The sequence below is a fragment of the Colossoma macropomum genome, unplaced genomic scaffold, assembly GCF_904425465.1.
Source record: "Colossoma macropomum unplaced genomic scaffold, Colossoma_macropomum, whole genome shotgun sequence".
Taxonomy (NCBI): Eukaryota; Metazoa; Chordata; class Actinopteri; order Characiformes; family Serrasalmidae; genus Colossoma; species Colossoma macropomum.
In genome coordinates, this window is record NW_023494796.1 from 27,749,168 (window position 1) to 27,765,279 (window position 16,112).

The 16,112-nt window shown below is 36.3% G+C and overlaps 2 protein-coding genes across 3 annotated transcripts in view; one reads left to right on the forward strand and one right to left on the reverse strand.

Annotated features, from left to right (window-relative positions):
* Positions 1 to 236: 236 nt before the first annotated feature.
* On the forward strand, positions 237 to 6,667 carry LOC118816679 (fatty acid-binding protein, intestinal-like). Its single transcript, XM_036583202.1, has 4 exons — positions 237 to 398; positions 2,127 to 2,299; positions 3,656 to 3,763; positions 6,462 to 6,667. Exons 1-4 carry the CDS (start codon positions 332 to 334, stop codon positions 6,510 to 6,512), a joined length of 399 nt encoding a protein of 132 aa, XP_036439095.1. The 5' UTR covers positions 237 to 331; the 3' UTR covers positions 6,513 to 6,667.
* A 5,365-nt stretch (positions 6,668 to 12,032) lies between these two features.
* The window catches only part of LOC118816680 (RNA-binding protein with multiple splicing-like), a 46,955-nt gene continuing 42,875 nt past the window's right edge, over positions 12,033 to 16,112 (reverse strand). For both annotated transcript variants that reach the window (XM_036583204.1, XM_036583203.1), the window contains one exon: positions 12,033 to 15,993. The gene's annotated coding sequence lies outside the window, so the exon portion shown is untranslated. The remainder of the gene's footprint in view (positions 15,994 to 16,112) is intronic.

Below are 16,112 nucleotides of genomic sequence, written 5' to 3' on the forward strand. Positions count from 1 at the left end.
CACCCATCAGGCCTATGGAGATCTGTTCACCTTTGATTGGTTGAATAAATGAACCCTTATGCCACTATCAATACTTTTTTTTTCTCTTTCTCTCTCCAGTGCATTGAGCAACGTTATAACCGAGTCATCTGGCACTGTTTTATCTTTACATCCCCTGGTCCAGACTGAATGTGACCTGAGCTTAAAGTGACCACATCATCAGCTGGATAACGGGGAGATAAAGGTCCTCCCTCGCTTTATAAAAGGAAGGAGAGAAAGAACGGCAGATTCAACTTCAGCACTCCTCTTTCTCTCCATCATTCACTTTGTCCCTCGCTCCAAGCCGGCTAACATGGCCTTTGACGGCACGTGGAAGATTGACCGCAACGAAAACTATGACAAGTTCATGGAGAAGATGGGTAAGTGTGGCCATACTAGAGGTCAAAGGAAGTTAACCCTTTAATTCTGAGTCAAAACGCAGCATTTTAATGTACTCTTTTCCTTTTATAACATTATCAGTGCATTTATCTCTTACATATGAAGACCTACATTTACAGTCTTAAAAAGGGAGTTTTTTAAAGGTTATTTAGTAAAGGCAGTAGTTATAGTGGTTACTAGTTTAATAATATAATAATGTAATAATATTGAAATGATTAATCGTTTTAATTATAATTATATTCTAATTATATTATATTACATATCTTAACTTATAATGAACCTTAATGTATCGAACCATGACAATCTCAAGAATCATGTAACTGATAAAATGAGGCTACAGTTGCCTTCACCAGTGATGATGGTCAGATATTCTCTATAGCATACGGCATCCATTGCTATTATTATTATTATTATTATTATTATTAATAATAATAATATTGTCATTATCATTATTATTATTGTTATGTAGTTGTTGAAGTCATAGTACCTTTGTTTTTTTTACTTGGTTCTATAATATAAATGTATACAGATTTTTGTCTCAAAAAGTATCATTTTAAACAATCAAACCCTTGAATGTGAACATATTTCACACTTTAGTTGTCTTTTTAATAATAAGCAGCTCCATAGTGATGTGAATTGTGTTCGGAAGCCTCAGAAACTATTACAGTGTATTCAACAATAAAGGAGCTTTTAAACAGTGAAACCCAGTAGCTCACAGAAAGCTCCAATTCCACATCACTGCTGTCGGAAGAAAACCTCCAAAATGGTAACTTTACAGGAGAAGGAAAAAACCTACTTTACTTTTAATGTAAGTCAATGGAACCAGACCTTTTTTCCAAGTCATTTTGGGTCATTTCTTTTAGTCCAAGTCAAACACTGAAAAACATCAAAAATGGACATACGAGGTTTTCTTCTGACAACAGCGACATACTGATCCAGTACTGATGAAACGTGGACAGGTGCCTTCACCAACTACTCCGAGGGTGGATTTTAATCAGGTAAAGGGGACAAAGGTAAACACTCTGAATGAATGATTGAAGAGAATCTATGTAAGACAGGATTAAAGGAGCAAGATCACATTATCACTTCAGCTATAAATGGACAGACTATATCAATCACAGTTACATGAACATATGCCTCACTGGGTTTGCTGGCAGGGATCTGATAAAGGAAAAACTGGTGTGTGCTGTGTTGTGATTGGAACGCTGCACATGAGAAAGGCAGTAATAATGATCTTTGGCTTTGGGCCTATTATTCTGTAATATTCAACACTATGCATGAACTGCATAATGAAGCTCTCTCTGATCTGAACTAGAGATAAACTTATTTAATGGAGCATTTACTACAGGGCAAATATATCTGCACTGTAAAAATTCAGGTCCAGGGTCAAGCAAAGTAAACCTGAATTACCACAGAACTGACAGTGCATGTTGAATTTAATGGAATGAAATGTGTACATCATTTCCACATGAATAAAATATATTACATCAAATAAACTCCAAGATTAACATATTTAATTCATGCCGACATGAGTTAAAATACAAGCTTTGTTTTCTTTTGTTTTACCCTCGATATTGCTGTGTTTCAATGTTGGACTGTTGATTTTGATGCTTTCTAAAGTGATCTCGAGCTCTGAAAAGGCACCATATCAATCAAAATATGAGTAAAATGGTCTAGGATGTAGGAATACATATTCTGTGTGTTTGCAGGTATTAACCTAATGAAGAGGAAGTTGGCAGAGCACGATAACCTGAAGCTAATCATCGAGCAGAGCGGGGACAAATTCTCCATTAAGGAGTCAAGCACGTTCAGGACCAAAGACATCGAGTTTACTCTCGGAGTGCAGTTCGATTATTCTCTCGCTGACGGCACTGAATTGACTGTAAGTAGTCAATAATCAATAATCATCAGCATTTAAACGCTGTTTCTGTCGGAACAATAATCTCCAGAAAAGTAACCGTACAGTAAAATAACTACTGCTACTCTATTAAGACCAAGTTAATATACATACATACATACATACATCATCTAAACCGCTTATCCTTCTGGGTCGTGGTGCCAAGTTAATATAACAAGATTTTATTTAAAAAGGCCCAAGTCCTGCAGTTTTCTTCCATTTTATATTTAATATTTTTGTTTTTTTACCAAAAACAGTCACAATTCATTTTTACACAACCATTTTCAAATCTCTCTTTGTTCCTATACAGTTAAACAGGCTATTTTGTTACTGTGCCTTTAAGACTGATTTAAGTAAATGAGTTCTGTTCTGATTGGCTGTGAGTCATTCAAAAAGCAGTGTGGGCTAAAACACTCTTTTTATTGAGTGTGAATGGGTGGTGCTAAATTAATGTAGGCTGAATAGGTTATACATGTAAATGTGATGGTTTTTGTGACATCACAGAAACAATGAATTCAATGGGCTGTTTTTGCAGTTTAGTTCTCATATATTAACTGTATGCACTGAAGTTTGAACGGTATGTTTTGGAACTTTTAGCAACATTTCTATCACACATCAAAGACTTATTTTAAAAAAAGTGAGAAAAATCCAGCTTTTCACAACCTTTAAGTAATTCTGGATTATTTCTATTGGTCCATTCATCATTGAATTTTAACATGGTTTTAGTGACAGCTGGCGTTTTTACATTATGTTTAAAAAAGAAAAAAAAGACAAAAATAGAGATACAAGATTGTGTTCCAACAGCAACAATGTGCTGCCCTGTGGATAAAAAACCGCACTTATATATTAATGTAATAACAGGGCTGTAAATGTATGATGTCACAACAATTCAATTTAAAAATTTAATTGTAATTCATTTATGAAATGATCTAACGCATCATGGAATGTCAAAGTTCACTATGATTCAACTCAAAGACGTTCTTTTGGTATGATACAGCATTATTTTTTAAAAAGACAATGAATACACAAATGAATCGAGAGGGACTGTTTAGTGGAATATAGACAATAAAACATTGCTTTGCTTTGTTCTTAGTTTTAAAATCATAAAAGCTTATCATTTTTAACTTTTGTACAGTTTTCTAGTTTTGCTGTCTGTACTGCCTGAGTTAACTAAACATGCATACTAATATAATAAGTAACGTGCATGTGACCTGACGTACATGGGTGTGTAATATGCGCATGACATTCATACAGCACTCATATGGAGTTTACATGCATTTCTGCATTTACATAAATGGAACCTTTTGAAGTTGACCTGTCTGTAATGTGTGCGTGTCGCAGGGAACGTGGGCGATGGAGGGAGATGTACTGAAGGGAATCTTCACCAGAAAGGACAACGGCAAAATCCTGACCACCACCAGAGCGCTGGTGGGAGGAGAGCTGGTACAGGTAAGAGGCTAAAATGGAAAATAAATTCATTTAATAACCCCTTAAATAAGCACTTGCAAGAAAAAAAGGTGTGATATTTTTGTAAAAAATCATAAAAGCATGGTACGGCACAGTTTGACGCCCTGTATTTAAAATAAATGGGCCACTGAAACATAAATAAAGCATAGTTTGGCTTTTTAATGTAAAAGGTTGTACAAAAAATAGAACCCAAAATAATTGATAATCCAAAAAAAGGCTGGAATGGTTAATATATGGTTTTACACTAGAGGTGTTCAACTGACCATTAATAGCTGTGAACAAATCATTAGCTAATCAGAATTTGAAAAAAACATACAGTACATCACAAATCATCACAGTGGATTACTAAAATGTGTAACTTTCTAATCGTGACATGAGCTTTATATTTTGTCCCGTGTGAATATATAATAAAATCTCTTTTAGCTAAGTAATTAGAGTCAGCCCTTTTTAAAGTTGTTGAAGTAAAGCAGAAACTATATACAACACTTTTTAAAGAATGTCTTTGTCTTGTATTGCATAGTAAGGCTCCAAACAAGGCAGTGTCACTTAGACTAGGTAAGAGTTCAAAATCTTGCTGCAATCGGACCTAACAGTGCACACGTTACACAGTCTACCACTGACGAGGCTCACCTCCTCCATATAAACACAAGGAAGTCAGCTGTTTTCTCATTTTTGCTATTTTCTATTTTTTTAATTTTCAAGTTTTGTTCCTTTACAAAAAGGGATCTAAAGCGTGCCTGATCCCCAAATCAGGCTGCAATGCGAGAATAAATGTGAAAAATGCCTGCCATGTTACTTTGTCAAAAAAAAAAGTCTGCGCAATGTAGTTTCTCTCCAGCTGATCTTCAGAGTTTATAACATATTCAAAAGCTTTGTTTGAGACAAAAAAAATCGGAGCTTAAATTGCACAGGGTTTCACAACTGAGTCGAGGAAGAGAAGAGGGGTAGACACACTGCCAAACAATGCAGAAACTACAATAGCACGTTGCTCTATTTCACATGGCAGGCACTTCTCGCATATATTTTCATGTTGCAGCATGATTTGGGAATCAGGCGCACTTTAGAGCTGTAAGACACAGAATCTGACTGTCCCTCGTGTGCACACGTGTCACACAGGCATATGGACACAACAGATTACACTCGCAATGTCTCTGTTTCTATGTGTAAATAACCGAAATCTGCAGCATCCATATGCATGGTGACGTGTGAGCATGCCAAAGAGATGAACTGTGCCGGAATTTGGCACAACACCAACAAAGACGTTATCAGAAGACCATGTTGACTTATAAGGTAGAGTAATATTACAGGACTGTATTAGTTTTGCAAACTTTCTAGGCTCATTTGGTGTGAGACTGACAAAGACTGACCAAACTTTTTGGCATGAGGTGACTTTTTTTTGCATGCTAGCCTGAAACGAGATTCAGGTTCTGTGGTTAGAGGAGTTTTGGCATCCAGAAAAACTACAAAACACCATGAGACAGGAATACAAAGTTAAGGTTACAGCCTACGTCGCAATCTTTCATGAATAACATTGGCAGGGATGGACACTCTGCTGTTGGATTGTCATTGTTTTCCTGTTAGCTGTGAGACTGTCTTGCATCCTTTTATCTCTTATAGCTCTCACCAATGAGTGAAAACCAGTAGAGATTTACTCTTGTCTCGTCTCTTGCTCAGTCACTCAACTCTTTTTTCCCTCACTTCCTCCTACAACGACTTCTTTGGTCTTTTGGTAGCCTTTGCTATGATGTCCATGTTGAGAATACTGAGCTAGCTGCTTCTCATAGCTAGCTGAAGAGCCATAGTTGTTGATGTGTGATGTAAAAGCCATACAGTGTTACACAGTTCTCGCAAGAGGTTTCATGTCCACTCCTCCAAAGTTACATAGCACTATAGCAGGCATTCCAGGCCAGAGTGGCAATGACACAGACACTATTTTCACGATTATCTGTCAGTGTACTATCAGAATGACTTTGAAGCTTTTATTTTTAATACACAATTGTCACAGAATGTTGCTTTGATACTTTGTTTCTTTAAACAAAGAGAAAACTGCTTGCTTTTTACTACTGACAACTAAAAATTTGTTCATAGTTATTAGCAGTCAGTTCATGTTTTATTAAATTAAACATTATTATAAAGTGTTAAAATGTATTCCTTTTTTTCCCCATTCCATTCAACATTCATAATTATTATCACCAATTATTATATTGTCACTCTTGTAGCAAGACCTGCTCTCTCCAAAATCATAACTTCAAAGGAGCACAGAAAAATGAACTGTATAATTTTGGACCATATCTATCTGTCCATTCATCACGAAATGTTCACACAATGGTGTAAATATGTTTCATTGGTGAACATAAAAAATAAAATGGAGTTATGATAGCAATGACACATAACTGACAATTATTATCAATTATTTACTAAGACTGAATTTGAAGGATTTTGAGCCCTGAAGAAAAACAAAAGTCATCCTTTTATTCAGAATAGCTAACGCTAGCTAACTCTGCTAAGTGAAAATAGCTAACATTAGCTAACTACACTCTATGAAAATAGCTAACGCTAACAAATTCTGCTAACTGCAAAAAGCTAACATTAGCTTACTGTTAAATGAAAATAGCTAAAATAGCTACCTATGCTAACTGAAAATACGTAACACTAAGTCTTTGGTGTTTTCTCTACACAGAGCTACAACTATGAAGGTGTCGATGCCAAAAGGATTTTCAAGAAGGCATAAAGGAAGTGGACAGTACAGAAAGCTGAGACTGTAGGTGGCTTTTTCATGAACCACAAGAAGATCCGTGCAGTTTTTGGAGCAGATTGTACATGAAACTGTCATTTGTTTTCATGAACTGTTACGTTGCAAATAAATGTATAGATATTTTTACTTTATCTTGGTATTGTCTGTTTGTTACACAAGTATCTTTTGTATGGCGAATATTTTTTCTCTCTCCAGTCAGAGTTTAGAGTTTTCACTGCGACTGTACATCAGGTGATTATCAAATTGGGACAAATATATTGTTATATCTTGGCTCTATATTCAAAATTAAACACATAAATATACCACTCTACACCAGAAGAGGGTGCTCAATAACAAGACTTTACAAGATCACATTATCTATTCCTGATCCCAGGACTTTGACAGAAACAAATCAGATGAATCAGAGTGAAATAAATGAATGCACTTAGCATGCAGAGTCAACACAGAACAGTGTTTCTTTACTACATTACTTGAGCTGATTTGTCTTACGTCCTGCAGAGGATTCAGTACTGAGTACTGAGTCAAAATATAACTACTGTTCACAGAATGAAGAGAGCTGATTCATTTGGGAGAGGTTTTGATTCAGAGAATGAATTTATATGAGGGAAAGAATCTGACTCCTAGCTGTTTAAAAGTTTGACTTCTTTTTATTTCATGAAATGTCCCAGGCTTTTGAGTGTACGGTCGAACGGCCCGGTCAAATTACATGTTCCGTTGATTTTCTAAGTGAAAATAAGTTAACACATCATGTACACAGAACACACTTAAGTATGGCATTTTTTTTACTAGCTAAGTATACCACAGTGGAAAAAACTAAATATAAAATGTGCTATAACTTTTGCGCAGACCATGTTTTCTACAGTTTCAGAGGTGCACTCTCTGTAACAGATGTGATCTTAGAAAAACAACAAAACATGGAATTTGACCAGGGCCACCGAAACCTTTGGATACGACTATGCAGTATGTAGGATATTTACTAGTGCTGAAGTAAACTAAAAAAAATCCAGAATGCATACTTAGTTTGATTCGTTTGATTACTGGGTAAAAATCAATTTGACACCACACACGGTAACATCACCTTCTGTTAATACAAAACAGTGCAGTATGTTAATATGGTTATACTTTTGATAGTCCCTACAAATTATTAACAGATGTTTTAACATGCTACCTGGTGAAACTGTCATCAACAGTGTTCTGGTTATAGTTTATAGGATAGTATAGTATAGGATTAGGTTTTAGGTTGAAGTTCAGGTTAAGATTAGGATTAGGTTTTAGGTTGAAGTTTGTAACATAGGGGCTGAGGCAGGTTGCAAGTGCGAAGTGACTTTAAAGGGAATTCCGATACTCATCGTCATAGCAGGCACTGGTCAACACAGAGGCAGGCAGGAAAAGATGCAGATCCATAATCGGAACAGAAGAAAAAGGCTCAGAACTCAGGTAGTAAACGAAGAGATACACAGTGGAAACAATGGAGTATATCGGTCTTAATGAGCCCAAAAGGAGCTGCAGGTGTGTGGGAGAGGAGGAGAGTGGGCGGAGCCAGGGAGAGTCCAAGTCAGTCTCCCCAGAGGTTATGATTAGGATTAGGTTTTAGGTTGAAGTTAAGGTTAAGTTTAGCATTAGGTTTTGGGTTAAAGATAAGGTTAGGAGAGGATTAGGTTTTGGGTTGAAGTAAAGGTAAGAATTAGAATTAAGTTTTAGGTTAGGGTTAAGATTAAGTTTTGGGTTAAAGATAAGGTTAGGGTTAACATTAGGTTCTGGGTTAAAGGTAAGGTTAGGAGAGGATTAGGTTTTAGGTTGAAGTTAAGGTTAGAATTAGGATTAGGTTTTAGGTTGAAGTTAAGGTTAGGGTTAAGATCAGGTTTTAGGTTGAAGTTAAGATTAGGTTTTAGGTTGAAGTTAAGGTTAAGATTAGGTTTTGGGCTGAAGTTAAGGTTAAGATTAGGATTAGGTTTTCGGTTGAAGTTAAAGTTAAATTTACAGTAATGTTTTGGGTTAAAGATAAAGTTAGGGGAGGATTAGGTTTTGGGTTAAAGTCAAGGTTAAGGTTAGGATTAGGGTTTGGATTAAAGTTAAGATTAGGGATATGTTTAGAATTAGGGTTAGGTTTAATAGAATCTATTACATTGAACAAAAATGGGAATTCTACAGATTTTTTTTTTTAATTTCTGCATATAATTAAGATGTAAACAGAGTCATTCAGAGTGGTTTGATGCAATACGCTCCATTCAAGAGTAACTTATCGAGTCACAGTGGCTGTGACAGGAACCAGACGTCCACCTCTAAAAGCTCCAACACAAAGTTATTACATTAAATTGTTACGATTACTTTGCCTGGTGCATGAGATATTGTTGAATGTTTGCTTTAAGAAGAGCTTTTGGCCTAAAATGTTTTTTTTTAATCCATTTATGGTGGAGTGGTGCAGGGTGCCCCCATAGAAAACTTATTTTGTCAGATTTACCACTATTTTACCATCATGAACATTCAAAAGACACGGGCAGGCTCACTAGTTGTTTTGGATAGTAAATAAAATGGCAAAATTTTATTTTGACCCCTGGTTCCTATCACCACCATTGTAAAGAAATCTGAGTCTTTACAATGAACTATTTCGCATCAAACCACTCTGAATGGCTGTTTATATCTCAACCACTGAATTAGACAATTTAGAAAATTGGTTGCATTTAATAAATATTTAGTTAGATGTTAGTTAAAGACAAACTTTATTATCTACAAAGCATCTACAGTGGAATATTTGGTGTAACCTTACGATTTAAACACAGTATGTACCTTATAATAGTATTCTGCATACAATTTGGAGACAGCACTTGAGATGATGAATCCATGCTTCGAGCAAAAGGTTTTAGAGGAAAATGTGGAATTTGAAGAAAACGTGGTCATTACAGTTAGGCTGCTAGGCCTATGTCTGGGGTTGGATCATTTCTGTATGAAAACACTGGCTCACGTCCGTTCACATTTGTAAAAACTCACCAAAATATGTCATATTAATAATACCAGGCGAGCACAATTCATACTACTTTCCTGGTTGCAAACAGTTCTATTAAAAGACAGAGAAAACACGGCCTCCCTGTGGAGTAAATCAGAGCTAGAGAGGGTAATATTTCAGCGATGAGGTAACTCTAACACACACAGCCGCTCACAGATTTGTAATCTAATTTTACTTTTTCTCAAACACCAGCATTCTTGAGCAGTGCTGTAATATTCTACTGACAGATCAGGAACAAAGTGAGGCTATTTATTCTCACACTGAGAAAAATAACCTAAAAAGTACAGGACAGAGTGATTCTACATGATTACACACATGCCTTTGCACTCATTCACAAATACATGAACACAAGCATAACTGTCTGATCTCAATTTCGATTCTTTATGCATTATTTACTGAAACGATTCAGCACACTATGCAATCTCAAATACCACCTTGATTTGCCTCAATTTGATTAGAATATTTTTGGCAATAATCTACCATCATCACAGTCCACCATTTAAAACAGTTGCGAACTGTGACTACAAGGTAAAAAAACACTACTATCATAGTGCTAATGTGTGCTAGTGTTGAAACAGAGCTGAGCATATATATATATTTTAGCAATAAAGCTTACAGCGATTCACATTAACGTGAGGATTGTAATAGACACTAGCATATTGTTGAGCTTGTATGCATCAGGTTCACAGGTTCCAGAGTCCTGGCTTAGAGCTGCCACCGCTGTTTTCCATTTCTAACAACTGACTGAAACCTAGTTAGAGGTGCAGCTGGTATTCAGAGACAGTGACATATCTACAACTTCCAGAAGTGCTATTTTTCTCACAGAATTGGTTACAATCATCACTTCCTGATCATGTTGTTGGTTAACCTAACATGTAAGTCCTTCAGTCCAGTCCCTGAAGTCCTGACCAATGGGTAAGCTTGCTTGACTGTATCTACTTAGACACCCCAGAGAAAGCAATCCCGACTGGACAATTTTTCTGTTAGGCGTTCCAAGATTTTAATCCTTTTGGTTCCTATCCAAAACTTTCCATTGAAATGTGACTGTTACTATGAGTTTAAAAAAAGAACAGGCGTAATTAAATAAAAATGACCTAAATATTTGACTTTTTTTCACAGAAACCATTAGGCCTTCTCTGAAATCTGAGAAAGACCTGAGGGTTCCTCACTGAAACAAATACACTGCCACAGCAAAAGAATAAAATATAAAAAAAGACAAGACAAGCTCCTTTATTGCACTGTGTCATAATGATTCAATATGATTAAGATTTACTAGCAAATATAGACAAGTGAACTTAATTTTGGAAAAAAAAAAAAGAGCAAATACTTTATTAAAATTATTACCTTTTCATTCATTCTAATCTTCCATAATTAATGCAGTTGATTATCCACATTCGGATGGATGCACGAATGCATTTTTACACCCCTAACGCACACACACAGTAAAGAGTCATACACAACAACACCTCTTAAATGCTCTTATCAGAAACACGTCTGCATTATCAACGTGACAAAACTTCATGCTACTTCAATCTATCCCACAATGCTTTGCAGCAGGCTGGTGGCCAGCTCCAGTGGGAGTCACATGACCAGGACGTGTGACTTCAACAGAATGAAAACGATGTCTTAGACTCTCTAGAGTGTGTGTGGTGTGTATGTGTGAGGAAATTGCTGCTTCCCTCCTTCTTCTCGATCCTCCCTCAACCACCCTCACCCCCCATGAGGTTCTCCCTCCAGAGAGAGAAAGAGACTATTACTGCAAGAGGGCAAGAAGAGGGCAGCTGGGAGAGAGAGAGAGACAGAGAGAAAGAGTGAGAGAGAAAGAACAAGGAGAGGGAAAGAGAGTGAATAAAATGATACATGGGGTGAACGGAAGGGGAAGAGACAGAATGAGAGAGAGAGAGAAAAGGAGCAAGAGAAAAGAGAGTTGTAAAGGAAGAGGAAGAAAAAGAGACATGAGGAGAAGAAGGGAGTGAGAGAAAAATAACAGAAAGAGAGGGTAGAGAGAGAGAAACAGAGAGGGGAGAGAGAGGAGGGAAACAAAGGAAGAAGAAAAGATAAAACGGTGAAAAGAGAGAGGAAAGAAAAAGAGAGAAAGAGAAAGAAGAAAGTGAAAAAGAAGAGAGAGGAAGTAGAAAGAGACATGGTGAGAAGTGAGTGGGAAGAGAAAAAGGGAGAGGAGAGAGAGAGAGAAAGGAGAGCAAGAGCAAGAGAAGAAAAATGGAAGAGAGGATGATGAGAAAAGAAAGAGTGAGAGAGAGACACTAGGGAGAAGAGGGGGCAACAGGATAAAGAGAGAGAGAGAGGTGTGAAAGAGAGAAAGGTGTGAAAGATGGATGCATTATCACACCTTCAAAAAAGAAAAAACACATCCAGTGCCTCAAAAAGCGAAAGAAGAATGACGGTAAAGGAGCTTCCTGAGAAAGGGATAAAATACTGAGTACAGACAGAGGAACAAACTGATAAACAGGATATTACGCTGGTGAGATGTGTCAGTAGAGTTTGTTTATATAAAAAATCATTTTTTATTATTTTTTCCACAAAGACATTTCATACAGTATCTTCTGGCAAAACCACACTCAAAAAAAAGGAAGATCAGATGTTGATATTACATATTAACCACGTACACTGAAGAAAATGAACAAATGAAAATAGATTCATGCCAAAAGCATGCACGAAAAACAAATGGCTTCAGTATTGAGTTCATCTCCAGCTCACGCGTTCTGAAGACCGGACGGGTTTTGAAGTATTTTCGTTTCTCGTCCCAATGCAACGACCACAATAGCATCAGAAGAGGGAGAGAGACATATGAAGCTATTTTTAGACTTTACAAACACTGGACTGGAGTTTTTTCTCTCCTTTTTTCTCTTTCTCAGATCCGAAAATATATGACACCCTTCACCCTTGGAAAAAAACACTCACAGGTATGAAAAATTACTTTTCTACAATAAGAAAAAAGGACGGCATGCTAGCAGAGATGCCAAATCGGAGAACCAGCGCTGTCACATCATCCATACAGTGTACGTCTATACGAATAACATTCACATTACCTGCCTCTACTGGAACATCAATACTCAGCTTTAACCCTTAGAAGTCATCTGTGATAACAGGAATGTGCTGTAATTTTATATGCATTATATCTCACTCGAGTCGAGTAGAAGAGGAGATTTATTATAGTTTGATTTTGATAGAAAGTTATTGTACCTGTACAGCTTTCTGTTGCAGAAAGAAAATACATTTTGCAGAATTTAAGTGTATTTAATTATACAAATAAGTATGTAAATAATGCACTTTGTAAGAAGTGAAAATACAAACAAATATGGTGTGCATGCACTACTGCGAGTCACCCTGTAATGCCTGAAATAATCATTTAAAAGTCAGAGGCGTCAGATTGGGAGTTTTTCGTAACGCGTTGTACATTTTTACATACTAACGTCTCACATGCAGAGGCTTAAAAATACAGTATGGTTCAATATTTAGATTTTAAATGCAAAATCAGCATCAGCAAGATATGACGACAATAGTAGATCGTTCACTTACATCCTCAGAAGACACATCCTTCACCAAGTTTTGATTGAGTTCTCTTTGAATACTCTTTTAACATGCTAACGTGCTCATAATCATCAGATTCATCCATTTAGGGATGGGGTCCAAAGCACAACCCACAGACTAAAGTATTATTCCACAAGAGAGGGCTCAAAAAAAAAGTCCCCAAATCCATAAAACTTACAGTGTGACCTTAACTGTGTAATTAAACATCTGTTCTGGTCTTTAGGCTTCTCAATGGACTGTTCCATCATTCATCCAATTGTATGGAACCACTAACTGTTCTAAGCATAATAGTCTTTACAATGAACTGCTTCTTCTCAGAATATGTCCAAAATAAGAGCTTCAGTGTGATTATCTGGGATTTATGAGATGATTAATTTGGTTAAGGACTGATTTGTTTGTTTTCTTAATGTCCAAGGTACTCTAAAAAATCTCAGAAGTTCAAAGACATTAATATTCATTAAATATGTAGTTATGTAATTGTGTTTTAATAACGAGCAGCACTAATTTGACTTCTAAGGGTTAAGGAAAAAAGATTTCATGGTGCTGTTACAGTAGATGCAGTTACAAAATAAATGCCTAAAATGCAGAGATAACTCAAACACAAGTTTGGCTTGGATGTCTTTCTGCCAGGGAAAACAGCTGGAATAAATTGGGAAAACAAAGCAATTTGACCCAAAAGATAAAATATTACTCTTTATGACATCCAATACCGTTCTATCACTGCATGGCATCATAAGGCCAGTAACAAAGAGGTCTGATTATCAGAACCAGCTAAAAATCTGTACCATGCAATTAATATCTGAATAAAGTCATTTAACTACGATTCTCTGCTGTGCTACATGATTCTTTCTCAATGCTTTTGTTGCTCTGACATCCTCATACTAATAATGCTACAGGAGAGAGAACAGAGTTTACCTATCCATGCTCTGTCATACTCAAATGTGTCCTACTTGTAGCTACTGTTGCAAGGTTGAACAAGCTTTACTAAACATTAGCAAAAACACTATTCAACCTAATGAGAAACTGTAGCGCAGTTTAAAATATTTAAATCATTCACATTGAAATGCTACATAATGTCGAGCTTTCAGTTTAAAATATAACACTAGGCAGGTCAGACAATAACGAATTTGCCACGAATATGGTAACGTTAGATTGATTGAATGCAGAAATAGGCCCAAGATACTACACCTGTCCTAAAAGTGTGACCTTCCACATGAACATGAAATAAATGTATTCGTTTTAAATTAATAATACACCGTAAATTTAAGCATTTAAAAAAACTGAGTTGTAAGCTACAGCTTCTCATCAGGTTGAATGAATAACTCGCTCTAAATGTAGGTACTGTGATATAAACTGAGTCTGTTCTACAGTTCTCAGGTTGAATGAATAACTCACTCTAAATGTAGGTACTGTGATATAAACTGAGTGTGTTCTATAGCTTCTCATTCGGTTGAATGAATAACTCACTCTAAATGTAGGTATTGTGATATAAACTGAGTGTGTTCTACAGTTTCTCATTTGGTTGAATGGTATTTTTACCAGCACTGTAAAGCTTGGCCAACCTAGAAACAGTTGCTACAAAAGAGCACATGTATGAAGCGAGCATGCATAGGACAACTGGGCAAGATAGAACACATTCAGAGAGCAAAGAGAGAACACATTCAGAGTCATCAAACTGAAATTCTCGCACACGTAACGGACAACATCAGCAATCAAACACACAGCACTAAAACATTCACTTGATTACAAAAATACTTCGTATTTTTCTTCAAAATATCTAAAAATGTACAGCGTCATCATTTTGGCGAGTCATGCGTCAACTTGATCAGAATTTCTTTTTAGGTATAATCAATGTAAATAACAACAACGACAATAATAACAATAATAATAATGGTAGAGATAATATGATTAATACACAACCATAACATTTCAATACAAGGAGTTCCACATTTCACCTGCATGGCTTAGTCATCACTGCACAGAGGTCACAGGGTTTGTGGTGAAAAACTGAGGATTTGTACAGGCAGTACAAATGTGAGCCTACACTTTCTTTCATAGCAACTGTTGCTATCTTTACAGAACACTAACAAAACAAACATTCAACCTAATGAGAAAATGTGAGTCGTTTTAGTTAAAATAAGTATTTAAATACGTTAGTGGTTATTCATATTGAACTGCTAAAAACGTTTGTTTAGAGCCGCTACATAATGTTGGGTTCTAAGATTAAAATGTTAGCCTACCAAGCTTGTAGTTAATTGAAACTAGATAGTTTGGAAATTACTAGGTAGGTTGGAAATTGCATGCTAGTGTTAGCTTGATTCAAAACAACTACACCTGATCTAACCTGACAGTGTGACCTTTCCCACATACGCAATATAAATAACCTTTGAAATTAATAACACACACTAAATACAGGTGTTCTGACAAAAGCTTAGCTACAGCGCTACAGTTTCTCATTAGGCTGAGTGGGATTTTGACCTGCGCTCTGTAAAGCTTGTCCAACCTTGCAACAGTTGCTATGAAAGAATACATTTGTTGGTGGAGCTCAATGTCTCACTCTTAAAACTGTATAACTTAGATTTTTGTTTAATAGTGGTTACTGATTACTATTAGAATAATTCATAGTAGCTACTGAATAAGATTAATAACTGAATAATGAGCAGAAAATTCATATTTTTTTATACAGTCTTATCGTGCGCACATCACATAGCAGAAATGTATGAGTGACTCCACTGGCAGCATGAATGCAGCATTTTTTAATGCTACCGTCGTGTGTACTCCTTCTATCAAAGTGTTAGTGGTGTAACAGTAGAAAAAAGAGCGGCGCGGAGGGGGGATTGTGTGATGGAGGCAGAGGTGGTCTTGATTTGCCCTGTAGCCCGGTGGGGGCGTGGTGTTAACCTGAGAAGGAAGAGAGAGATTTCCCACATCACAATTTATACTGTACAGATCATCTCTCTCTTTTTCTCTCTTTTTTGCCCTCCATCTTTCAAATCAGTGCACAGCTTACTTTTTTTTAA

Bases quoted from the DNA above. Each gene is read 5' to 3' on its own strand.
- LOC118816679 (XM_036583202.1), top strand. From the start codon at position 332: ATGGCCTTTGACGGCACGTGGAAGATTGACCGCAACGAAAACTATGAC. The intron at 2,300-3,655 runs GTAAGTAGTCAA...TGCGTGTCGCAG, and splicing joins CTGACGGCACTGAATTGACT to GGAACGTGGGCGATGGAGGG. The intron at 3,764-6,461 runs GTAAGAGGCTAA...TTCTCTACACAG, and splicing joins TGGGAGGAGAGCTGGTACAG to AGCTACAACTATGAAGGTGT.